Below are 26,502 nucleotides of genomic sequence, written 5' to 3' on the forward strand. Positions count from 1 at the left end.
ATTTTAAATTACATTTGTGAAAAGACATGTGAGTATCAAATGAGGAAAGTGAAGAAGAGTCAGGTAACTAGCTCCATTCTCTACACTGCTCCCGACCTCGATGACCAGGCTGTTAAGACAAGCTACAAGCAATTCTGGTGTCACTGCTATGCCAGCTCAGGAGAATGGACCATCAAATGCTGAATCGTGCACCATAAGAGGAATTTAGGTTTCCTGATGGATACTGACCAACTTTCACTTAACCCAAGCATGAGTAAGATGTAACTTTATCAGTTACATGCAGGCTCTAATAATAATTTCTTTCCAATGACTTCTCATACATTCAAGAGCTCTCTGGGGTAGGTAGTATCGTTTCTAGATGGGGAAACTGAGGCTTAGGTAGGACCCAGTTATTCCTAAGACCACACAGCAAGGAAGTAAGTGGGGTCTGCAAATGACCCCACTTACAAACCAGAACACACATATACACAGGACTTTTGACCAAACAGCTTTTTATTGAAAGACCGTAACACAAAAGCAAGCTGGGGAAGGAGGGGTATAACAAGGTGGGAACCCTCCCCCAGACTCTACTCTGATTCCCATGAACATCAGGGAGGGAGAGAGGAAACCAGAAAGCAAAATAAAGAAATCCTAAACAACCAGGCTAACCCAGCTCCAGGCCCCAGATCCTGTGTCAGAGCCAAAGGCCAGAGGAGGAAGGAGGGACACTCTTTATCTGCCAGGTATCTGCCAAAGTCCACCCACCCTGCCTGCCTCAGGCCTCCAGGAGCTTCCCCAGGAAGCGGAGGTTGAGGATCTTGAGCTGTTCATCAAGGTCCATGCGGACAATGCCAGTCCTCACCATCGATGCTCAGCAGGACACCTGTGGCTTCCCGATCTTCACCCAGGATCACCTTCACCTGGGGGGAGGGGACACACAGGGTCAGGGTCCACAGCAGCAGCCCAATGCCCCCACATCCCTTTGCCCTCCCTTACCTTATTGTTCTTGGTGGGGGTGATGGGCTCCAGGTGCTCACTGGAGATGCTGACCACCTTCTCACTGTCCTTCAGGTACACAGAGCACATGCCTCCCTAAAGGTGGGGACAGCCTGGTCAGCCCCACCTGCTCCCAACACAGGACCGAACCCACCTTCAGGGGACACAGGTCCAGGACTCATTCTAAGAAGTCACTTTCTAAAGGTGACACAGGCACAGAAAAGGTCATGGCTGGGCCTGGTTCCAAGGCCTACGGGTCTGTGACATATGGGGGGGGGGGTGATCAGATCAGCAAGGAAGCACCAGCATGAAGCTTACTTAGGCCAAAACGGGACTGCTTCTCAGACTCCTGACTCTTCCTGTCCCAAACTGGCCTCAGCTCCTTCCCCACACTTGCTGCCCATCCTGGGTCCCTGCCTCAGGGATGGCCCCACAATCCCCAGTCCCCAGCCAGTGCTCTGGACCTCGTCTTTGTAGACAACTTCACCAACAACTTCTAGCTCTGAGGCCTCTCCACTCACTCTCGTGAGGGTGAATGCCTCTCCCACCTCCCTCCCTCCTCTCCTCCCAAAGCCCCACAGTGCAGCCAGACCTGCCCCAGGGCTCCCAGTCCCCAGTCTCACCACATCTAATCCATCTGTGATAGAGCAACATAGTGAATTAATTCCAAACCACTGATATGATCCTACCACTCCCCTTAGATTCCACCATCCACCAGTGCCCTCAGGACACAATCCAAGTTCCCCAGGCTAGCATGTGACCTGCTCCAGCCAATTCTTCGGCCTCATCACTCACCTTCCACCTTGACTCTTTGTGTTCCAGCCATAATGAAGAGACTTCAACTCCCCAGATGTGCCAGGCTTTCCCTCACCTCTAGGTCTTTGCACATGCCCTCTATCGGATACTCACTCAACGTGTTCCCCAGCCATTTCTCTTGATTCATTCTTTAGGTATCAGCACACATCACCTTCTCCAGGAAGCCCTCCCTGATCCCCTCCAAAGTTGTGTAAGGTGCCTCCCCTGGGTTCACATAGCTCATCTTGCCCTCTGGGCTTCCCACATCCTAGCTCTAGCCACTCGGGCTGTCACTGTCTGTGGACATGTCTATCTCCCTCACTGGAATGTGAGATCTATGAGGACAGGGCCTAGAGCTGTCTTCACCTCTGGTGTTTGTTTAATTAACACAATATTTACTGAAGAGCCGACAAAGTTACTGGTCCCTCAGCTAGGAACTGGGGCTACTCAGGAAGAAAACATAGGCTTAGTAATTGAAGAATCACACCAGGATAATTTTTACACTTTTAGGCAGCAGGTAGATAATATGAAAAAGATGTACATGGACCTGTAAGAGACAGACCTCAGAGAGCCCAGGTGCTTCCCTGAAGGACAAGTAAGAGTTAACTAAACAAAGAATGGAGGGAAGGGAGTTCTAGACAGAGGAAAGTGATGAGCAAAGGCCCTGAGGCTGGAGAGAACTCAGTGACTGTGAAGAACCAAGGAGCCAGCAGTGCTGCAGCAGGGAGAGCCCAGGGTGCCTGCCACTCAGCCGAAGCCCGGCCCAGAGGAGCACTCAGTCCATGTTACTGAACTGATCTCAGTAGAGTATGTCAAAAAGTAACCATACTCTTGGGCAGTTACTATCTCAGGCTGATGGGGCCCCAGCTGTGAGCACAAAAGGCAGAAATCCCTGCCTTGCAGCTTGCAGGCCAAACCTTTCCACATGCATTTCCCCAGCTATAAATGGGTACTGGAAGATGTGGTTAGACAGTTTAAAAGGGGAAAAAAAAAAAAAGGAAAAGATCCAGTAACCACAGAGACTGGGAACTTCAAAGGAGCAGCTGCCTGCCCACCCACCAGCCTGGGCCTCACTTACCGTGACACTGCGGATGACACCGGTCTGCCCCACCACTTGGGTATCCAGGTAGGTGTCCCGCACCTTCACCTGGATGTCAGTGGTTACCCAGTCGCTGGAGTTCTGCTCAATGCCTGAGCCTGGCGTGTGCGGGTTATAGCCACCAGGGGAGGGAGCTCCGGGTGTCATCGGACTGTAGCCAACAGGGCTCGGGCTGGGGCTGGCCTGAAGGGAAAAGGGGATGGGGTTGTCAGGAACAGGTCATTTGGCCTGACTGTCCCTACAGGCCCGAGGCCCACTCAACCCACCACCCTCAAGGGCATGCAGGCTGACCAGTACCTGATAGGCCATGGGCGAGGGTGTGGGGTGGTAGCTGGCTGGAGAGTGGGTGTTCTGGTAGCCTGCTGGGCTTGGCGCCACCTGGTGGTAGCTCTGGGGGCTGGGGCTGGGCTGGTAGGAGCCTTGCGGGGAGGGGGCCGCATAGGGGGAGAACTGGTCTGTGTTGTACCTGCAGGCCCAAGGAGAGAAAGGGAATCTGGTTTGGGCGGGGGTGGGGGAGGGAAGGAGGCGGTGACAGTGCAGAGGCTTTGGGCAGCAGTTGATAAGGGCTGGCCCCAGTGAACTCACATGGCTGGCGTCCCTGGTGTCTGCGGGTTGTACTGTGGGTTGACCTGCGGGGACGAGGGATCAGGGTAGCCAGGTGTTTGGGGGTTGGGGGTGCCCCCATAGGCCTGTGGGGATGGGGTAGGCTCGTCATCGAAGGCATACTCATATTCTTCCTCAGCCCTGTTGGGGAGAGAAATTGAGAATGATTGGTGATCACAACAATGTAATGAACGCTTCCAGAGCAGCACTGAACACTGAGCAAAAACCAAGGCGACTTCATCCTCACGACAGCCCCATCCAGAGACCGCTGTTTTCACAGGTGAGGAGACCAGGAAGCAGAGAGATGAGGTTGCCTGTCCAAGATCACACAACCTGTCACATGACCAAGGTCCCACACACTGTCTCCAAGCCCAGGTCTTAACCACAGCATGCCACTGTGGTAGGAGTTGGAGAGATTACTTTGCCCCCAGCCCCGGACTGGCCTACCCTTTCACGGGACCAGCCTGGGGATGAGAGCAGAGAATTCAGGGTGAGCCATACAGACTCATCCAGCCCACACTCAGCCCACACAGGCATACACACATGGTGGCTCCAGGAACCCTGCCCTCACCAGCCCCCAGCTCTTGGCCCTCACCGTGACGGCGTGTTAGGATTGTTGGGGTCCCAGGCCCCACTCTGGGCAGGAGTGCGGCTGCCGTCATGCAGGGGCGTCTGAGAGCCATAATGTGGGGTGCGGCTGCCTGGAATGGGAGAGATGTGTGGCCATCAGTTCTGTCCTACCCCCAGACCCCCCATGTGGCCCCTCATCCCCGTCCCCAGGAGCACCCACCATCCTGAAGAGGTGTCTGAGAGCCATACATGGGCGTGCGGGAGCCAGAGCCATACATCGGCGTCTGGGAGCCGTACATGGGTGTCCGCCCGTAGGTCGAGGTCATGCCACCAGGACGCCGGGAGCCCCTGCAGACAAAGAGAACACGTAGGGTGAGTAGGGCCCTCTCACGGCCCAGCAACCTCCCTCCTGGCCCTGGCCTGGCCCGTACACCGTGGTGAGCCGCTGACGGTCCACTGAGATGGTCTGGCAGGTGGAGTGCAGCTCCACACGGGCTGTGGACTCCGTGGCGTCTTTTACCACGCCAATGTAGCCTGGTGGGGAGGCAGAAGGTCAGGCCGGGTGGGCTCTCCTTCCCCTCGCCCCACCCCAGGCCTCCACATGGCCTCGCAGGTCACCTTTGTAGGGCCCCTGGCAGATGCGCACAGTCTGGCCGATGAGCTCGTTGTCTCTCCGCCCCCGGCCCCTGCTCATACTGCCACTGCCACCACCAGGGCTGCCAAAGCCACCACGCTGACCTGGGGAGGAAGAACATCACCAGCCTCCAGGGCCATCCCCTCACATACTATGCCCACAGCCAGGGTACCTTCAAGCCCCCTCTTCACCCGACTTACCCCCACCCTTGGGTTAGGAGCCTCCTCTGGGGCCTCCATCACACCCCTGACCACCCTGGGCTGCCAGTATGAGGTGGGGTCGGGTCTCCCCTAGGCCGTGAGCCCATTCATGGGCAGGCCAGCCCAGAGGAGATACTCAGTGAGTGTGGGCTGAACAACCTCTCTCCTCCATCCCCCAGACACAACCCCACCAAAGCTTCCTCACCTCCAGCGCTGGGGTGCATGGGGCTGCTGATCCGTGGACTCATAGGGGCAAAGCCACCTACTGTGAAGTTGGTCACATCTCGGGGCTGGGGGAAGGGCAAGAAGTGAACTGGCAAGCAGGCCCTGGGTGCCAGGCTCCCAGCCCCTGCACCACACTGCCTGCTGCCTTTTGGGAACAGTTCTTCCTGGAACCTGCCCAGCAGCTACCCCTCCTCCCTCCTTCAGGTCACAATGCCTCAATTCCCTTTGGGAAAACTGCCACCCCTATGCTATTGTGGGCCTGTCCCTGGCCAAGGAGTAGAGCTAAAACATTGTAGTAGGAATTTAAACCCCGAGTGACACAGAAACTGCAACCTACTGGAATTCAGCATTTCATCTGCAGAGCCCTAAGAAAACCATCTCCTGATCCCAGCTCCCCAGATCCCAGGTCTGGTTTCCTTTCTGAGATCTGGTTCTATACAACTTCTCTACAAACCCCATGTCAGGACCTTTACACTTGCTGTCCCCAGAGATGTTCACGTGGCTCTCAATTCAGGTCTCTGTTCAGGTCTCTGCTCAAATGCCACCTCCTCAGGAAGGTCTTTCCTTAACCTACCTTCTATCTACCCCATCATTTTCCATCTCCTTATCCTGTTTTATTTTTCTTCATAGTGCTTGCTGTCAGCCCAAGTTGTACTATGTATTTATTTATCTGTTCATCACCAGAGTAGTAGCACTAAGAAGCAGAGATTTTTGTCTTGCTCACTGCTGTACCTCCAGTGTCTGGCACCTAACAGGTACTCAATAAAACCGAATGAACAAATGATTTGGTAAATAGCTCAGAATCCCAAAAAGCCTTTTTTCACACTTTGCCAAGGAACTGACACTGCCTTCTGCCCTCCTAATCCTCCACAAGCCCATTCCTGTCACTCCCAGGGCCAAGGAAGGCCAGGTACCCGACAGGGTGCCACCAGGCCTGCCTCACCTTCGAGCCCCCTGCCAGCACCAGGTGGCGGGTCTTGCAGACAAACATGCCCCCATTCTCCACCAGTTTCTTGCAGTGCAGGAAGGCGAAGCTGCGGAAGAGATGGCGAATCTCGCCCTCCCGGCCCTGGATGGGCGAAAGGATAGTCACTCTTGTGCCCACATCCAACCCCAACTCTTTCAGAGGCGACTGGCGGGCAGAAGCTTGTACTCACTGAGTGGGGGCCGTCAATGACCTTGACAATGTCTTTCACATGGATGTTGTTCTGCTCTGAGTCCAGGGCCACGGCAAAGCGGTTGTCCTTCTTCCGGGTCACAGCCTGGTGCCTGACAGTCACCACCTTCCCATACATGTTCAGCACCTATGGAGGAAGGAGGGGATCCTAAGGAGATGACAGTGGAAAGGGGTGACATGGAGCAGAGCTTCCCTAAAGTGGAATGAGCCTTCCTGTGGGAGACTGTCCCGAGCTCTGCAGGCCGTCTAGACTCCCCAACTCTGGGGCAGGCAATGTCAGGAAACCACCCCCTAGGCCCTGGGTCAACTGAAAACGTTCCCAATCATTCCAAAGTACCCTGTGGGAAGAGACTCCATTCCGACTGAGCATCAGGGAGCTGAGAGATTGGCAGAGGAATACATATGAACATAACCACTAATGTTTACCCATCACTCTATGCCAGGGCTCCTGCTAAATTCCTCACACAAGATTTCACTGAGAACTCAAAACTTCCCTCTGAAATGGATGCTGTCATGATTCTCATTTTACACAGGGGAAAATCACAGGTCCAGAGAGGGCAAGTCATTAGCCCTGGATCACACAGCACAGAGCAGCAGAGCTGAGATGCAAGTCCAGGGTCCTAAGCATTTAGGCTCTGTGGCTCCCACATCAACGAGGAAGGGGTGAGGGGAGAAGGCAGCAGCAGCACCCACCCCTTGAGCAAGCACCGGATGCCTGGGTGTGTGTCTGAACTCAGAGATTCAGTCACAACAAATGAAGTACATGCTACTGTTATTTCCATTTCACAGAGTGTGATTCTGAGGCCCAGAGAGGGTAAATGATGTGCCACTTGCCCAGTATCACATATCTAGCCTGGGTGGCAAAGTCAGGTCTGAGAAGATGCCCCTCAGTGCTGCACACACACCTGGAAGGTCTCCCGCTCTAGTCGCACGATGACACCCACGGTCTGGGGATCCAGCTGCACCAGCTCCCCCCATTCGTGCTGGCCCCCAACATCCACACCTGATGCCGTCTCTGAGCAGAGCTGCAGGTCCCGGGGGAGCACCTTCAGCTGTAGGAGATGGGAAAGGGGTAAAGTGGGGTCCACATGGCTCACTGGCCTCGGTCTCCTGTTGGTAAACATCCACCCCACTCCCAGCCTCCCACCTCCTACCTCATGCATCGTGAGGTCAGAGAAGAGGATGACGAAATTCTCCTCCACCCGCACAATGAGGCCTGTGTCGCCCTCAAACCGGCCAGCAATCACCTTCACGTGGTCCCCCATCTTGAAGTACTTCCGAAGTTCCTGGGCCGGGAACTCCAGCATGTCCTGGGGATTGGGTGTGGGGACGAGCAGGTGAGGGCAGGCTACCACAACCCACCTGCCTACCCATCTCCAGATTCCACTTCTCTTCTAGGAAAGACGCTAGCCAAACCCCACTCTGGGCTCAGCCCACCCAACTACAGATTATCCTGGACCACCTGAACAACCCTCAGCCTGCCCCAGAGAATGGGACTGTCAGCCTGGACAACTTTACCCTACACAGAGACAGCCCATCCCCAAGCCATGACACCAGACAAGACACCTCCTCACACCCACCTGGAGACAGCCTCACCCCAGACACACCACACCAGGACTGGACAAGCCCTCAAACACATACACCACTAAGCAAACTAAAACCAGACAGAGACTTGAGATGACTCCCTGGTTTTGTCACAGCCTCCACCCCCTACGCACGTGCGGGCAGTGGGTACCCACCTTGAGGTCCTCGTGCTTGGGCATGATGGTGATCTTGTTGCCATCCACGCTGAGAATCTTGCCCTGCAGGTTGATGAGCTCGCCCTCACACACCTCCACATTATCCCCAGGCTGGAAGTTGTGTTCCCGCTCCTTCCCTGCAGGGGCAGACACAGGGCTAACCTGGGGGCTGCTCACCAGGGGCCACTCCCTCCTTGGCCTGGGTTACTGACTGGGACCAAATACCTGTGCTTTCAGTCACCACCTCAAGGTCGATGCCCTCTGGCTGGTCCTCAAATTTCTCCAGTTCAGAGAGTGTAGGCTTCACACCCTCTGTGATCTGAGCCCCAGGAGACAAGAGGAAGAGAAGGAAGTGGACGAAGGTCAGTGTCACAGCCCAGCAGAGCAGACCAGAAGGGCAGTGAGATGCTTCCCCTACGGTCACTCCTGACTTGAGGATCATCCAGGACAGACTCAGATAATCCACTGCTCTGGGGCTGGGACTGTAGGAAGGAAAGCTTAGCCCCCTCGCTCCCCACCATCATTAGCACGACCCCCTGGGAACCCTCACCACAGCAGACATGGCAAAGCTCTTGAACAGAAAGCCTTTCCGGCTGTAACGGTTTCCCTCGAAGATGAGGAAGTCACCATCAGAGGCAACATCACCGCCCAGGGACCTGGGATTTTGTAGGGGAGAGAAGATTGGAAGGGGAGGTTAAGAGAAGAATCTTGCTGTACCTCAGTCTCCTCCGCTGGCAAAGGGGGAAGAAGACCACAGGATGCCTGAGCCATCCCGTCCCAACACACACCCTCTTGGCAGAGTGACTTCTCACAAAGCCCTAAGGCCTCACCTTGATGGAGGGGCGCACAGCCCCCACATCCCTGCACTCCACTGCCCACCTTCCCTTCTTTATTTCTCACTACAGCACATATTACCTCTGATGAGCTACTGTTTGATCCGTCCCCCTAACTAGAATGGCAGCTCCAGAAGGGCAGGGACTCAGCATCTTCTAGTCACTGTTTCCCCTGCAACAGTGCCTGGCACACCAGGCACTTGGTGAGTACTAGCTGGACTAAGCATCAGACAGCACTAACAGCTCTCAATCATGGACACATGTGACCTCAATGACTCCTCCCCAAAGTCTGTGACATCAGTAATACAATCCTCATCTTCCAGGGAAATGATAGAAACAGGCTTGGGGAGGGCACACAGCATGGCCAAGGTGGCCAAGACCATGAGTCTAAGAGTCAAGATTCAAATGCAGAGGTGGGACTCCCAGGCCTGTGCTTCAACTCTCCCGGTCCTGCATGCGGGCTGGGGGACACATAGTTCCTGCTCCATGCTTCCAGAGTGGGGAGGGACAGCCTGGGAGGGCGGGGGCGCAGACTGAGCTCCTCTGGCTGACTGCTCACTCATCTTCTCACTCACATGGTGAATCTGGGAAGAAGGATAAGCGAGCTCCCACTGGGCACGGCAGAGCACTGCGTCAGATCGGCCTGCTAGTGGGTAGAGAAGGGATGCTCTGGTTTGTTCTCAGTCAGGGGATGTCACTCAGGTGGAGACCAGTGGTGTAAATGAGTCCAAATCAGGCATGTGAAGTATGAACCTGGTCTGGCCTGGAGGTGTTAGCCCAGCCTGGTACATCTAAAGGCTCATTCCACAATCCAGCCTTGATCAGAAAGAAAAACTGGACGCTCATGATGTGTTCCAGAAGAGGACCAGAGGGAAAGTGTCACTGGCTCTTGTTTCTCCATTTCCTCCTCTCCCACCCTTCCCGCTGGAGCCCCCTGGCAGCCCTGGAATGTGGGAATCCCTGGGCTGCTCCAATGCTCCCTGCAGCTGGGGAGGCGGAGTGGGAGGGAGACATCCTGAGCAGAAGAGGCTCTATACCTTCATCTCAGGTGTCTGGGCATCAGGCAAAGAGACTTTATAAAGCCTGATGTGTCGATAAATCCCATTTCAACATGCGACACCGTTCATCACACTTACTATGGGCCAAGTGCTGTTCTGGGTAAACGTGCACATTAATCCTAGGAAGTGGGGGTTGCTACTGTTGATCTTTCCAGCAGAGGAAACTGAAGCACAGGGATGTGAAGTAACTTGGCTGAGGCTGTACAAACTATACCCTGGGTGAGTCCAGGGCCCAGTCCTGTGGGGGAACCTAGCAAAAGCATATCCTGCACCACAGCTCTGGGCACCCAGCCCAGCCCGTCCCAAGGGCACTCACCTGATCTTTTCTGCATCAAACAGCCTCTGCGGAGGCCGCTTAAACTTCTTCCTTTTGGCAAACCAGTCTTTCTGTGGGGAAAAAGGGTACAGGTGGGAAGGTTGAGGGGCGAGGTCTTGGCCAGCAGCAGGGATCAAGCATCCTCACTCTCCCCGCTGGCAGCATGTCCCCACGGTACCAAGCTCATGCGGGCCTTGATGCGATCATAGTCGATGCGCGGGATCATCTTCAGGGAGATGGTGTTTTGGCTGGGCTCCACATAATCCACCTGACGAGGACAGATGGGTGATCAGCAGGGGCCCGGCCCTCCCTCTGCCCCGACCCCAGACACAGGAAGGGGGAGGGACAGAGGGTGACAGGGAAGAAATGAGACTGCTGACAACTCCCCCGAATTGACTCTCTAGCCTGTCTCCCCTCAGCTCTGAAATGACATCCACTGCCAGCCTGACATCTCCACTCGGATGTCGAAAAGAGCCCTCAAACATAGCATGACCACAGCTCACCTCCTGACTTCCCCTAAACCTGCCCCTCGCCCGCTTGGCCCGCTCCCTTCTTCCTTCTGCTCAGCCACATAACATGGGAGTCTTCGTGACCTCTTTCTCTCTCTTACACCAGTATGCAATAAGGGAGCAAATCCTGTTGGCTCTGCCTTCAAACATTCTGACCTCTCCCCCTCCTCTATTTTCTTTCCTTTTTTTTTTTTTTTTTTTTCAGGGGGGAGGTAATTAGGTTTTTACTTATTTATTTGATTTTTCAGTGGCAGTACTGGGGATTGAACCCAGGACCTCAGACATTCTAGGCATGTGCTCTACCACTTGAGCTACACCCTCCCCCCTTCCCCCTCCTCTATTACTGCAACTTCGGTCTTGTCCCACTGCCACCTGCCACCCAGACCCTGGCAGCGGTCTCCTCACTGGTCTCCCTGCTCCTGGGGTGCTTCCAGTCTATTCCAGGGTCTCTCAGCCCGGTAATCCTTCATTGTGGGGGGCTGTCTCATGCCTTGAAGGATGTTAGCGTCTATCCACTAGATCCTAGAATCAGCTCCCTCCCCAGCTGAAACCATCAAAAATGTCTCCATACACTGTGAAATGTCCCCTGAGGACACCCCCGCTTGAGAACTAGTGGTCTACTCCCAGAGTAATCCTATGAGAATCCAAGTCACACTGTGTCCCTCAGACCCCTCCCATTTACTCCAGTAAAAGCTAAAGCCCTAGGATGGGCCACAGGCCCGGCTGCCTCCCTGAGCTCATCTCCTGCCACCCTCACCCTCATTCTGCTTCAGCCAGTCATGGTCTCAGCTCATGTGCTGTTCCTTTTGCCAGAACGCTCCCCTGAGAACTCCTCAGCACCTACAGATCTTTACTCAACATGCATCGAACAAACGCAGGAGACGCTCATCCATTTCCCGGGTGCTCACAACAAAATCCAGGCTCTACTTCACCTAATCTGAGCGGGGTTCTGCTCTCTGTACTAGTTAAGGGGCTGGAAAGGACAGAAAGAAAGTAGGGGAGAACAGGACAGAGCACCCGCCCCACCCCAGCTGCGGGCACCTGAGCGATGTCGTCCTTATAGATGCCCCGCTTGAGGCGGACCCAGGATTTTGGTTTCAGGTTGGCCACTTCCTTCACCACTTTAAGCACATCCGTCATCTCCTTGATGGGCACCATCTGCTGGTTCCAGTAGCCAAGCCGCAGGTTGCCCACGCCCTCGATGGCCTGCTTCACGTGGGTCTGCTTGTAGGCCTCCACGTAGATGTAGCCCTTCACGTGCTCTGGTGCCACTACCGACTTAATCTGCAGGGGCTGGGGGCCGAGCCGGTGGAAAGGGACAGTGAGACACAACTGCTCAAAACAGTGACAACTACCACCTCAGCAGCCCCCGTCTAGGAATTTATCCACAGAAACATGTTTGTGCGATGGCCCTGACACAATGACGTTCACTGCAGTTACTTATTACAGCAAGCAAACAAGACTGGAAACTTTTAAACACCCCCAAAGAGGGGTTTGTTAAATTATGAAACAACCATCCAGGCATAACTCATTTCATTGCACTTTAGCTTTACTGCACTTCGTAGCTACTGCATATTTTTCACAAACTAAAGATTTGTGACAGCCCTGCGTCAAGCAAGTCTATCAATGTCATTTTCCCAGCAGCAGTATTTTTAATTAAGTTTTATACATTGTTTTTTTAGACATAATGCTATTGCACACTTAACAGAATACAATACAGTGTAAACATCAGCTGTTATGTGCAGTGGGGAAACCAAAAAATTCATGTGACTTGCTTTACTGCGATATTCATTTTATTGTGGGGGTCTGGAACGAAACCTGCAGTATATCTGAGGTTTGCCTGTACCATGAAATACAATGTAGTACTTAAAAAATCAATGAAGGGGGGAGGGTATAGCTCAAGTGGTAGAGTGCATATTTAGCATGCAGAGGTCCTGGGTTCTATCCCCAATACCCCCTTTAAAAATAAACAAATAAACCTAACTATCCACCCCACCAAAAAAAGAAAGAAAAAAAATCAATGAGATGAATCTGTATGTAGTGACCCAGAAAAATATTCAACATATGTTATGTGTAAAATCTAGAACCAAAGAGAGCTGCAGTGGCTCTACTAATAGCAGAATAGACTTTAATACAATAATTGTTACCAGAGACAAAGGACATTTAATAATGATAAAAAGGGAAATCCATCTAAAAGATGTACGGATTATAAACAGACATGAACCTAACCTAACAACAGAGCCATAAAATATATGAAACAAACACCAATAGTAATGAAGGGAGAAATTGATAATTCCTTAATAATAATTGGTGAATACAATACCTCACTTTCAACAATGGACAGAAAAACTAGACAGAAGATCAACAAGGAAACAGAACACTCGAGCAACCCTATAAACCAACAAGACCTAACAAGATATCTACAGATAGAACACTCCATCAAACAACAGTGGAATTCTCAGGGGCACTTTCCAGGATGAACCACATGTTAGGCCATAAAACCAGTCTCAACAAATGTAAAAAGGCTAAAATCACATATTCTCCAACTACATGGAATGAAGTTAGAAGCCGGTAACAGAGAAAATTTACAAAGTTCACAAATACGCAGAAACATACTTCTAAGTAACCAATGGGTCAAAGAAGAAATCATAAGGGAAATTAAAAAATATTTTGAGGTGAATGAAATAAAATTATCCTCTTAAATTTGTTGAGGTTTGTCTTGTGTCCAAAGATGTGATCTATCCTAGAAAATGTTCCATTGCACTTGAAAAGAATGTATATTGGGTTTTGAGGGATGCAATGTCCTGAAAACGTCAATTAAGTCTAACTGTTCTATTGTGTCATTTAGTGTTGCCTTACTGATTTTCTGTCTGGAAGATCTGTCCATTGATGTTAGTGGAGTATAAGAGTTTCCTACTATTGTATTTCCATCTATTTCTCCCCTTACGTATGTTAGTACTTGTTTTATGCATTTAGGCGCTCCTATATTGGGTGCATCTATGTTAATGAGTGTAATATCCTTTTCTTGATTGATCCTTTGATCATTATATAGTGTCCTTCTTTATGGCCTTTGTTTTAAAGTCTATTTTGTCTAATATAAGTATTGCTACCTTGACTTTCTTGTCATTTCCATTTGCATGAAATCTTTTTCCATTTTCTCACTTTCAATCTATGTGTGTCCTCTGCCCTAAACTGGGTGTCTTATAGGCAGCATATTGTAGGCTCTTGCTTTATTATCCTATCTGCCACTCTATGTCCTTCAACTGGAGCATTTAATCAATTGACATTTAAGGTAATTATTGACAAATACGAGTTTATTGCCATTTTAAACATTGTTTTCCAATTGATTTTGTATTTCTTATTTGTTCTTTTTCTTTGTTTCTCCTATTGTGGTTTGATGATTTTCTTTTCTATTATGATTGAGTTCTTTTCTGGTTTTTTTTTTTTTTTTGAGATGAATGAAACAGAAACACAATATACTAAATTTATGAGATGCAGAGAAAGCTGTGTTTAGAGGTAAATTTATAGCTATAAACCCCAACTTGAAAAAAAGAAGAAAAAAATCTCAAATCAATAACCTAACCTTCCACCTTAAGAAACTAGAAAAGAAAGTGGAAATTAATCCCCAAGCAAGCAGAAGGCAAGAAATACTAAAGATCAGAGTGGAAATAAGTGAAATAAAGGTTAGAGAAACAATAGAGAAGAGCATCAAAACCAAAAACTGGTTCTTGGAAAAGATCAACAAATTTGACAAACATTTAGCTACACTGATCAAGAAAAAAAACAGAAAAAACTCAAATTCCCAAAATCAAGAATTAAAGAAAGGACATTACTACTAACCAATCTTACAGAATTATAAGGCAATACTATGAACAACTGCATGCCAATAAATTAGATAATGTAAATGAATATTTTTTGTAGAAAGACATAAACTACAACTGATTCAAAAAGAAATGGAAAATCTGAATAGACCTATAAGGGGTAAAGATACTAAATACAGATGCAAAAATTTTTAATAAAATAGAAAACCAAATCTAGCAACATATTTTTATACAGTATGTGAATTATACTTCAATTTTTTAAAAAGCAATTAGTTTTGTTTCAGTATTGGTAGTGATAGTAAAAAAAAGGCCATGACCTTATACTTACTGGTCATGGAAAGATGATTATGGTATTGACAAAAGGCTCTCTGCAGAATGGTATGTATGTAATACCATTTTATTTTTTTAAAAAGACCTATTTTTCAGTATGCAGAGAAGATGGTCTGGAAAGACACACAAACTGATAGTAATTACTTCTAAAAAATGGGACTTGGATATGGAGAGATTTTAGCTTTTACAATTTACAGGTTTCACTTTGGTCCTAACTCAAGAGTCCCTAGAATCTTGCTCAGGGCACAAGGTAGAGGTTTGAGCACATTTAAAATCATGATTTGCAAATCTTCCAACTGTCCACTTGGTCGCACTGACACACATCACTGCTTCAGCAGGTAAAAGCAACACACTCAGCCTAACACAAATCATATCCAGTAAGAAAGAGACTAGTCAGCAAGCCCTGGTTCCAAAACTGACAATTATGCCTTTGAAAATGATCACATTTGTCGAACACAAGCTGTAGAACAAGTCTTGGCTGAGCTGGACAGGTCCATATATACTTAATCCTAATGATGCCGAGGGGCAAGTAATGGGCACAGAGAAGGGAAGCAGCTGGATCAAGGTCACACAGCAAGGAAGTAGCAAGAACAGAATTCAGACCCCAGCAGTCTAAAGAAAGATCGATGCCTTTAACGCAGTATCTGCTGCCTTGTGTGCAGGCGGCATTACTTCATGTTTTGTGTGCTGTGTGAGTGAGGGGCAAGGACCAGCTCTGTCATGGTCACCGCTGTATCTTCAGCATCTCCCACTGCTGATACCAGCCAAGAGGAGGGGCTCAGTGGATTCTGATAACTGAGTGAAAGGGAATTCTCCTCCTGACAGACCTGTTACCTTATGCACGCAGCCACACTGCCCCATGTGAGGATTCTCTCCCAAACAGTAAGAGGGTGACAGCTGCCCACCAAGGGTGGTAAACAGGAAGAACTCACTCTCAGGCAAAAAAGGCCCAGGAAGCTAGATGGCTGACCTCCAGAGGGGTGCAAGGGCTGGCGAACCCTGCCAGAAATGCAGAGGGAATGAAGACAGTACCTCTGTCAAGCAGGGAAGAACGCTCCAGTCCCAGGAGTGGCCTTTTCTAGCTGAAGCAGCTCATCCAACAGGCAGTGCTGCCCAGCATAGGGGGCACCTGGCACCCCTGAACCTGTACTGGTCCTCCCTCTGGGCTCTGCCCTGTCTCTCACCCCCAAGCTGCCTGCCTACCCGACTTACCGTGTCTGTGAACTGGTAGGCAATGAACTTGCGCATCAAGGAAATGGCTGTGGCCCGTTCCTCCCCAATCTGGAATAAGAGAAACAGACTTAAGAGAAATGACAAGATGGAGAACAGGACACGGAAAAGATGGCAGGAGACAGAAGCAAGAAAGATTCGAAGGGAGAGGCAATATAGCGGCAGTGGATTAAGAGGTACAAACCACTATGTATAGAATAAATAAGCTACAAGGATATATTCTACAGTACAGAGAATTTGGCCAATATTTTATGATAACTGTAAATGGAGTATAATCTTTAAAAATTGTGAATCACTATGTTGTACATCTGAAACTTATATAATATTGTAAATCAACTACACCTCAATTTAAAAAAACAGCAGAGTCATCAGGCAAAAAAGATAAAGTAGGAGAGAGAAAAACAAGAGAGATGGAGAGAGAAAGAGCAAAAAACAAACAAACAAACAAAAAATCAAGAGGGAGACACTGAGTAAGTGAGCGAGAGGAGAAGGGAGAGAGAAGGATGTAGAGGAGGAGGAGACAGAAGGACCAAGAGATTGACAGGCCAAGGAGACCCAGGACAGACAGATGGAGCATTCTCCCCAGCAAGGCCGCCTCCCTCATTCCTCTGCCTCCCTCAAGCCATGAGGCCGGAGCACACACCTTACATTTGACAGTCCACAGATTGGGATCCCTGCCAGGAGAGGAAAAGGAAGTTCTTCAGTGAAACTGTCTCCTCCTTTGAAAGGAGGAGATTTGTATGTATGAAACATACAAATCACCACACCCATCCTTCTTCCTCTCCCTTCTCCATCTTCCCACCCACAAGAAGGACCAACTTGCCCTTCCCCTCTTTCCCCAACATCCACCACTGCCTGTGTGACTCTGTCCTGATTTATTTCAGGGAGTGACCTGTGCAGGCACATCACCCTACCACAAGATTCCCACCTCAGCCCTCCCATTACCCACTTACTTGACTCCTGGGAGCAGCTGCTGCTGGGTGATGTCATCCGAGAGCTCATCAGAACCTCCATAAACTCTGGAGAGAGACGAGCAGGCGGGAAGGAAGGGGTCTGTCAGACCCAACCCTTCTCAGAAAGGGATCACTGCTCCTAGCCCCTCATCAGCCCAGGCCATGTCCTTACGTCTCTCCCACAGATGACTTGGCATATTTTTTCATGTAATACTCGCCCAGTTCTTCTTCTCGCTGGTCCCTGGGGTGTAAGCAGGGAAAGTAAAAACAAATTGAAGGTCGAGGAGAGGAGGGTGGGCTGACCTGCCCCCAAACCTCCCCATGGGAGCCAGTCTCACCCTTTCTCCACCTGCTTACTTACCTCCAGAGGTTTTGTAGGCGGCGAGCCCCAGAACGGTCTTCATCCAGGACAACATTATCGATATTGGAGGCTGCAAAAAAATGGGTAGATGGGGTAAGAAAGGGGAGATGAAGAGCAGGGGCCTGGAGAAAGCGGTGGGGGCTAGGAGCAGGGGCAGGAGATACCTCACTGAGGAAACCCCCAACCGTCACCCTCCTATTCTGTCCTACTCAGCACCTGCTTCTCAGTGTCAAACTTGGGGATGGGGCCCAGCAGTTGGGGATATCTAGGTGCCCCTGATCTCATAGCCACTGTCTAAGCACATCTTCAACTCCATCCCACCCCATCCGTCACTCCTGCAACCCACAACACTCACACTCACACACACATCCACACACACCCATAAACACATACACACTTTTCCAGGCCAACAACTGCTGGAGACCTGGCCCCAGAACCCCCTGACTCTGGACCCTACATGAGTCAGAGCCCCCAGGGCTGGGCAGGGGTCAGGGGTGAGGGAGGGTGCCACAGGCAGGAAAGAGGAGATGTCAGGATATGGGAGGAGGATCAGGGAATCACACTTTCCAGATTCTTACCTTCAATCTCTTCTACTTGGAGGAAGAGGAGGAGGTGGTGGTGGTGGTGGTGGTGGTGGTGGTGGTGGTGGTGGTGGTGGTGGTGGGCGAGGGCAGACAAAGGTATGAGCCAAATTATAGCAGCGAAATCAACCAATGGGTTGGGGGAAGGGGAAGGGGGGGACACAGGAAGGTTGAAAATCAAAAGTAAAGGCCAGGCACTAGGTGGTTGGGGGAGAAGCCGAAATGTATGAGGCGCACAGAACGGAAAATAACAGGGAAGGGGTGGCACTGGCCCAGGAAGTGGGGGGTATCTTGGGACAGAGCCCACCCACCCCACAACCCCCAGAACGGATTCACCGGGGCCCTGAGATCCCAGAGTCCTCGCTCTCCCCACACCCACTACCACACGCCCCACCCCGCCCCCCACTCATGGGCCTAAAAGGAAAAGGGTGCGGAGCTGGTCTCTCTGGCAACGACAGAAAGAAGCGAGGTGAGGAGGGTGTGCGTTGGGGTGGTACAGGGCATGGGAGTGGGGGACGGGCTCTCGAGACCCTCTTGGCCACACCCCCAGTGGTTTTGCAGAGGCGGAGGCCCCCACGCACCTTTCTCTAGGATATCCTCTGCGCCATCCTCCCACTGGTCCTCGTCCTCATACTCATCATCCACATCTGAAACGGAAATGCCAAGTGGTCAGAGGGGCAGCCAGGGCAAAGGGGACCTCATGACAATAGCTCCCAGGAAACATCTCCTCTGGGTGACCTCCCCTTACATGCTCTGAAATACATTAAAATATATATACAGGATTCCAAAGAAAACAATTGCATTGAAATACAGTTATCTAAATACCAGAAGAACATTGAGATCTATGTCATACTGAAATAACAAGATTTAGTTGAGGGTTTGTTAAGTATCTTATTTTGAAGTAGTGCTGATTATGGATAATATTTTGAGACATCTACTGCTGTACTGTGCTATGAAAATACTGGATTTCTCCTAACCCTAACCCTAAACACACTTCCACTGGCTTCACCAGACTGCAAAAGGGGCCACAGCACAAAAAAACCCGGTCTATCGCTTCTCAGCCTTTTGGCCAAGAGCAAGTGAAGAACCCCTGGTTTGAACAATAATTTACATACATATGTCTAAATATATATGAAGTAATCACATCAATACAGCTTGTACTGAAAAATACCAACAACTTCAATGTCCAACAAGAGACTGGTTCAATAAAGCACATTATAGAATGGAACACTACACAGCCATCAGAAAAATGGATATTTCAAGGACAATGACAATGATGCCCACAGTTAAAATTTATTGAGCGCCTGCCAAAAGCTGTTTAGAAAACTTTCTTTGCACAAATTAACTCACTTAACCTAAGCCATCTATGTCATATCCACCTCCACAACAGTTGAACAAAAAAGCAGTTACAGACCAGTTACAACATGGTGCCCCTTGTGCAGAGGGGAAAAGAGGCTGAGGGAGAAAGACAGCCACCTGCCCAGGGCCACATGGAGAAAAGAGGAGAGCCAGGCTGGAAGGGACCTGGGTCTGCTGGCCTCCACCACCCTGTCCAGCTGCCTACTCCTAAGTCATCCGAACTTTCCGTGACAAGCACAAGTTATTGTCAGTTTTTTTGGGGGGGGATTAGTTTTATTTATGTATTTATGTTTTAGAGGAGGTATCAGATATTGAACCCAGGCCCTTGTGCATGCTAAGCATGTGCTCTACCACTGAGCTATACCCTCCCCGCTACTGTCAGTTTTTTTCTTAAGGATGATAACAGCATTGTGACTGTGTGTTTTAACAAGCATCTATCTTTTAGGATTACGTATGGAAATATTCTGGGGTAAAATTATATATTTGGGATTTGCTTCAGCACCACCCAGTGGTGGGCAGGAGTGAGGAGGAATAAGCAGAACAAGTGTGGCACTGAGCTGTTCGCTACTGACGCCAGGGGCGGGCACACGGGGGCCGGCACACAGGGGCTGGCACACGGGGGCTCCACGCACCATCCTACTATTGCTTGTGTTTCACATTCCGAAAGAAAACGGCACATTCAAGAAACAGAACTGCAGGTGGAAGTCCAGTCTCCACTCAGTACCCGCCAGCCCTGTCACGTACCAGCCTCGTCCAGAATGAAGCCACCATGGCGGGGTTTCTTGGGTGGCCGGTCATCATCTTCCTCCTCTTCTTCCTCATCATATTCCTCCTCTTCTTCCTCTTCCTCTTCTTCCTCGGGTTCTTCCTCCTTCTCACTGCCCGCTGCACTCCGCCGCTCTTCCTCTACCTGCAGAGTCAGGTAGGGTTGGGGCATTGGGGTTCTGAACCCCCAAAATCCAGACACTACACGCTCCACCTCTAAATCTGACCTGAGCTCTGCTTGGCTGATCACAGACCCCTCAGCTCTGCGTACACACCCTCCCAGTCTCGGCAGGCCTCCTTGGTAGGCACCCTGTCTCAGTGACAGTACCGCCATCCTCCCAACCAGCATCTGGGAGCTGACCTGGGCTCCCTCCTCCACTAGACCTCCCTGCTAGACTCCATCAAGTCTTTACATGTGACAGCTCCATTAGGTTTGGTCCTTGGCTCTCGTCTCTTTCCATCCTACAGCTCCCCCAGGCCTTCTCACCCACTCCCTTGGCTGTGGTGGACACCCCTGTGACAATGACTCCCATATCTGGTTCCAGTCCACACTGCTTGCCAAGGTCACTGACTGCCTCTTGTGGCTAATTCTGCAGACATTCTTTGTCCCTTACCTATAAGAGCTCTCACACCACTGTCCACTTTCTCCCGAGGGAAATGGTCTTCCCTCGGTGTCTGTCACATCACACTCTCCTGGCTTTTCTCCAACCTCTCCGCCTGCTCCTCTGCAGGCTTCCCTGACTCTGCTCACCCCTCAAATGCTTGCTTCAGTCACCAGGGTTCAGCCAAGGGCCCAATGTGCTTTTACCTCCTTGCATTCTCTCCCTGGCCATTTCACCATTCACAACCTCAGTTCCTGTCTCTACAGATGACACCCCCATCTGTCTCCAGTCCCTCACTTTTTCCCAGAACTAGAGACTCTCATGTGCCGGCAGCCTCCTGGATACCTTCCCCAGATGTCTTCTGAGCCCTTCACACCAAGCATGTCCCAAACTGACCTCAGTGTCTTCCCCTAGACCTGTGCCAGCCTCCTCTAGCTCCCATCAGGCACCAAATCCTCAACATTTCTGCTTTTTGAACATTATCCCTTCGATCTGTTCCTTCTTCCCCATCCCCATATCCCTGAGCCTAAGCCAGAACATTGCCTTCTAAATCTGAATCCTTGCTCCAGCCTCCTTTGTCATTTGGCCTCTAATTCCTATTTTCACACAAATCACAAAAGGAAGTGATCCATACAAAACAGTGTTCCCCAGGCTCCCACCTTTCCCCTATTAACTTCATGACTCTGCCATGTCCACATTGGTACAACACGTTTATCTGATATTTCCTTCAAATTCATTCAAATTTTTACTTAGCTTAATAGGCAAACTTTATGTTTTGAAATACTTCAGAAGTTAAAACTTTTTAAAGGTTAGCTTGTTATAAATAGAAAGTAACCATAAAGATAAAAGCAGAACAGCGAAAACAATGTTATTAAGTCCCAACAAGATACTGTTGCCTGCTGTGGGCTAAGCCTAAGGCCTGTTCTCCCTGATAAAGGCAGAAACTAACAAATTTCAGAAAGGTATTCAACACACAGTAGCAGCAAAATGAAACTTTCTCCCATGACCCAATTAAAAGACAGGATGTGCAACTGAAAAGGAAATAACTTTCTCACTAAATGATTCAATGTGGCTTAAGATTTTATCTTTAAGTCACCTAAAAGCACTTCTCATCACCACCACCCCACCCCGGTCCCCTGGAAAGTATCCTGCAGTCCTGGGAAATTATGATCTAAAACTCGAATCTGATCATTTGGTCCTCTGCTTAAAATAAGCCACAGCTCCTCACTGCCCTCAGGTAAAGAACCAGCTCCCTAGCAGCCTGGTCTAGAAGAGCACACTGTGCCCACCGCCTCTCCCTCTCATCCCACCTCTCCCTCTCATCCCACCTCTCCAGGCTCCCCCTCCTAAACGCTAGGTCCAAACCTTACAGAACCACTGAGGCATGCTCTTTTATCATGGTCCATCATTCACGCTGGTCCTCAGCATACAAACCCATTCTCCTCTGCCTCTGGCTCACGCTTCAATCAAAATACCCTCTCTTCCAGGAAGTGAGGCCTGCCTCTCCCCACCAGAGAAAGTCAGGCACATTCTATGGGCTCTCCACCCTCTGGGCTTCCTCCATCACAGCCCTGACCACTGTGTGCTAGTCCCCCAAGCGTAAGGCCCATGCTATCTCAGGAACTGCTGGGCCCCCAAAACCACTCAGCCCAGGACTAGGATCAGAAAATGACTTAAGAAACGTAGTTGACCCTTGAACAACATGGGGGTTGAGGGCTGCAACCTTCTGCGTACTCAAAAGTCTGCATATAACTTATAGCCAGCCCTCTGGATACAAGGTTCCTCCATATCCACAGTTTTGCATCTCAGGATTCAACCCACATTGACCATATGGTAAAATTTACTATTGAAAATAAAATCCTCATATAAGTGGACCCACACAGTTCAAATGCACTGTGTTCAAGGGTCAATTGTACTTGCTTAATACAGAATCCTGACTAGCCCACAATGGCCCTTATTTTAACAACACAAACTACAACAGAACCACAGCCCAAATTCTCAAAACCCTGTCATCATCCCCCTGGCTTGGTCCCAGCAGTCTTTTTCCCAAACCCAGCTCTCCAACCCTCAAGGAGATAGCTCTCACTACTATCTCTGCGTCACCTCAGGGCTCGAACTCACTCTCACACAGTCCGTCCTCAGCATCCCCTGGAGTAACCATTTGTTTATAAAACTATCTCCACCCCAAGACAGAGTGCTCCATGAGGGAGGCTGTGATCCTAACATGACAGGAACTCAAAGAACACTTGTTAAATGAATGAACAAGGTCACTCAAGCTGAGAATAACAAACCAGATGACTCCCCCAACAGCAGCTCATTATTTGCCATCCCTCCTTGTCTCCACAGGACCCAGTCCTGCAAAGAACATCTCAACGTTTGGCTATCTGAACAGCCCAGCCAGACCTGTCTCTGCAGGTGAGGGCAGCCTTCACACTGCCCTCCTGCCTCACCTGGTGACAGCAGACAAGCTAGCGAGTGAATTAAAAGCTGGGTGTGGTGTTAGGGTAGTGAGACTCGCACTGTGCAAACCAGACTACCTTAGCCCGGAGAAGGAACTGGGGATCCTGGTCTCATTACCACCAGGCTTTAACCACAAGCGAAGCGTCTTGAATCCACAGGTCAGAGACCAAGGGCCCAGAGAGACAGCTTGCAGCAAAGGCCCTTCTTGTCATCTTTCCACTTGCCCTGCTCCCACCGTGGCAAGCTGAGGGCTCCCCAAAGGGCACAAGGAGTGACAATCAAATGCCTGCAGAGGGCAAGCAAGAAACATAAATAAGTGGGGCAGCTCCAGGGAAACCTATGGCACCCTCCACCTACCTGATGTTTTCCAGAACACAAGCTTATGAAATCTTTCCTTTTCTTAAATCTGCATGATAACAAATTGCAATTAATACATCCTGGGAACTGGAGAAAGTTCCCAATTTTAAAGGCAGGCTGCCACTTCTCGAGCAAAGAGCTGCTGTGTACAATACTGGGTCTCACTCAGGTTGTTAGCTCCTCTCATTTTCCCAGAAAAGCAGGTAAAACTTGATTTTTTTCCATGAAATCAACTTTAGAAGCGTTGGCAACAAACTTAAAAAGTAAACTGACATTTCTGTAAATCAAAGTAGACATCTATAATCAGTGTTACTCTTCGTTAGTTTGTAACTGTTGCCCACTAAATGTAAACTCCGTGAAAGCAGAAATTAGCCCTGCTCCACTCTCTCCAACACAGCAGTGGATGCTCACTTACTTGTTCAATGAATGAGTATACCAAAAACAAATAAAATAGGATAATAGCTAACAAAAGAGTATCTGAAATTAGGTATGTCCCAGGAAATATTTGTTTGGTTCCTGAAACAGTGACACTCAGACCCAAAACCATCCTTTCAAAATATTAGGTAACATACCTCCTTTGCACAAAAGCTTCTCATAGCTTCATCTCAGTTAAGGACAAATTCCTTACCACAGCCTTCAAGAGCCTATGTAATTTGGCTCCTGTTACTTCTATGTCACACTCACTCTGATCCAGCCAAACTGGACTCCTTGCTATTTTCTGAACACCACAGACATGCTCCCAACTTTACATATACTGTTCCCTCTCATTGGAACACTCTTCCTCCATATGACATGACTCACTCCCTCACCTGCAACAGGTCTTTCTCCAAATGTCACCCTCTTGGAGGGAGGGCATAGCTCAAGTGGTAGAGCACATGCTTGACATGTACAAGATACCAGGTTCAATCCCCACTATCTCCTCCAAATAGAAATAAATGAATAAGCCTAATTACCACCCCCTCATAAAATAAACAAAACAAGCAAGTGTCATCCTCTCAGACTGTCCTATTTAAAGTGCAACCAGGACTCTCTATTTGCCTTCTCTACATTACTTTTCTCCAGAGTACCTTCTAGCTTACTAAATGATTTACTTATCAGTTATGTTTGTTTACCTTCACCAGGGCAAAGATTTAAAAAAATCTATTTTGTTTATTGGTGTAGCCCAAGGACAAAGAATTGCTCCTCGCATGTAGTAGACACTAAAAGCATACTTCTGGAATGACTGAGCATAGCTAAAACTAAAAATAGTGAGTCCTTACTGTATGCCACGTCCTTCAAACACATCACCTGTTCTCTCAGTGTACCTGAAACATCCCCGGCCTCCAGCACCAGTGCCTCTGCATCACTTGGGCTTGTCTACTCCTCTATCTCTCCCGACTATCTGGAAGCTCCCGGAAACCAGAGCTCGTTCTGATACCCTCTGAGCTCCCAGAGGGGTCGTTCTGCCCTGGTCCTGTCCCCAGGCTCAATGCCTCCCCCAGAGTCCCAGCCACTGACCTCGGCCTCCTCGCCGTCACTGCTGCGCTCGCTGTCCTCCTCCTCGGAGAAGTTGCTGTCCTCGCTATCCGACATCTTCTGCTCGCAAGAAAAGACGGCGGCCTCAGCGCGTCCCCAACGTCTGAGGCTTAGTTTCCCCTCCGGTTCCCCAGGAGAAAAGAAAAAAAAAAAAACTTGGCGCACTTCCGGCAGCCTCGTTATGGCAACTGTGAACCCAAAAGGAGACCTCCTATGCCACCTGCTATACCTCCCGAATCCCCGAAGCCGGCCTCTACACCTCCTTGGCCCTCCGCGACCCCCGGGTCTGTCACCTCGGCGGCCAACCCACCCCCTCACCGCTCCGGTTCCACTTCCACCTTCGGTACCAGCTGCTGTTCACACGACGCCTGGCTGGGACTGACGTGACCTCTCGCGAGAGCCTACCCCATTAGCCCCGCCTATCGCGAGACTTCCGGGGCTTGTACCCGGGATGCACGGTCAGGGCGCCATCTTGAGAGTGGCAGAATTGTCTTAAAGTAGAGTGTGGAGTCGACATCTTGAGAGGGTCGAAGATGCGGAAAAAGGGCAAAGTGTTTTAATACCCTGGGACCGGATTTTTCCAGCCAGAAACTCGCGCTTGAATTTAGTCCATTTCACTAATCAAATAATTCAGACTTTATCTTACAGCCCCTCTGACACATTGGTAGGAGGTAGGTACCCCCGTTCTGCAGACGAGAAACCCGAAATTCAGAAAAAGAAACTCTGTAATTGGTAAGTGGTAGACCCAAGACTACTCCCAAGTTTGGGTGACCCTTGTTTTCCATTGCAATCTCCCTAAATTGATTTAAATGTGAGTTTACTAGTGATTATTTGTCAGAGAGGTGGCAAAGGGAACCAGGCATGAGAGAGAAATATGGAAAATTAACCTGATGGAGGAAAATAAATCAGAAGCTTTTAGAACACATAGAACAAAATTTCCCACATAAGCACTGACACACCTGGGTTCAATTTAAAGAAATTTAATAAGACACCTAGTTAGTTACAGAGGAATGTGGTGCTGTTGGGCTGGCAGCAGGCTCACAACACATCTACCAGGGAATGAGTATACACCACAGCTTCATCTCTCCATAAGCACACACTCTCCCTTCCACCCCTAAACTGAAGCCAAAACAGATTAGGGAAGGGGTTGGTACTCTATAGAAATGTTTCCTCTTCTACAAGCTTTGTTCCTTTAAATAGCAGCTGTTTAAAACAGGATTCCCTATAAAAATGCCTCTTGACACTTCTGCAGGAAGGCATTTACTCCAGGAAAGAGAGGGAACCGTCATTTTCTCTCCACAGAGATCTCTTCTTTGGCATAGCAGTGGTTCTCAACTCTCAACCTGGCAGCACATCAGAATATTTGAGAAGATAAGAGAGAGAGATGCATAATAGTCTCAAACTGGACAGAACCCAATGTCCATCATGAGGAGAA

At 49.7% G+C, this 26,502-nt stretch overlaps 1 protein-coding gene across 4 annotated transcripts; it reads right to left on the minus strand.

Moving 5' to 3' along the window:
- Positions 1 to 474: 474 nt before the first annotated feature.
- SUPT5H (SPT5 homolog, DSIF elongation factor subunit) lies at positions 475 to 25,463 on the minus strand. 4 transcript variants are annotated; one of them, XM_032486045.1, is made up of 31 exons: positions 25,378 to 25,450; positions 25,050 to 25,127; positions 20,113 to 20,278; positions 18,591 to 18,656; positions 18,007 to 18,018; positions 17,429 to 17,498; positions 17,240 to 17,308; positions 17,068 to 17,133; positions 16,758 to 16,788; positions 16,097 to 16,165; positions 11,775 to 12,026; positions 10,403 to 10,492; positions 10,225 to 10,295; positions 9,426 to 9,434; positions 8,568 to 8,673; positions 8,243 to 8,336; positions 8,018 to 8,154; positions 7,433 to 7,588; positions 7,184 to 7,330; positions 6,259 to 6,405; positions 6,045 to 6,170; positions 5,082 to 5,166; positions 4,661 to 4,780; positions 4,474 to 4,576; positions 4,263 to 4,390; positions 4,068 to 4,173; positions 3,455 to 3,613; positions 3,167 to 3,335; positions 2,849 to 3,052; positions 976 to 1,071; positions 475 to 899 (listed from the first exon to the last, which is right to left on the minus strand). In XM_032486045.1, the coding sequence occupies exons 2-31, from the start codon at positions 25,122 to 25,124 to the stop codon at positions 810 to 812; spliced, it is 3,219 nt and encodes a 1,072-aa protein (XP_032341936.1). In that variant the 5' UTR covers positions 25,125 to 25,127; positions 25,378 to 25,450; the 3' UTR covers positions 475 to 809. The 4 variants fall into 4 exon arrangements, with proteins under 4 accessions (XP_032341936.1, XP_014409000.2, XP_006178001.2 ...); XM_014553514.2 differs by lacking the exon at positions 9,426 to 9,434; XM_006177939.3 differs by lacking the exons at positions 9,426 to 9,434; positions 18,007 to 18,018 and having other exon boundaries at positions 25,386 to 25,463.
- Between the last annotated feature and the right edge of the window lie 1,039 nt (positions 25,464 to 26,502).

This window comes from Camelus ferus, chromosome 9, assembly GCF_009834535.1.
Source record: "Camelus ferus isolate YT-003-E chromosome 9, BCGSAC_Cfer_1.0, whole genome shotgun sequence".
NCBI classification, from domain to species: Eukaryota; Metazoa; Chordata; class Mammalia; order Artiodactyla; family Camelidae; genus Camelus; species Camelus ferus.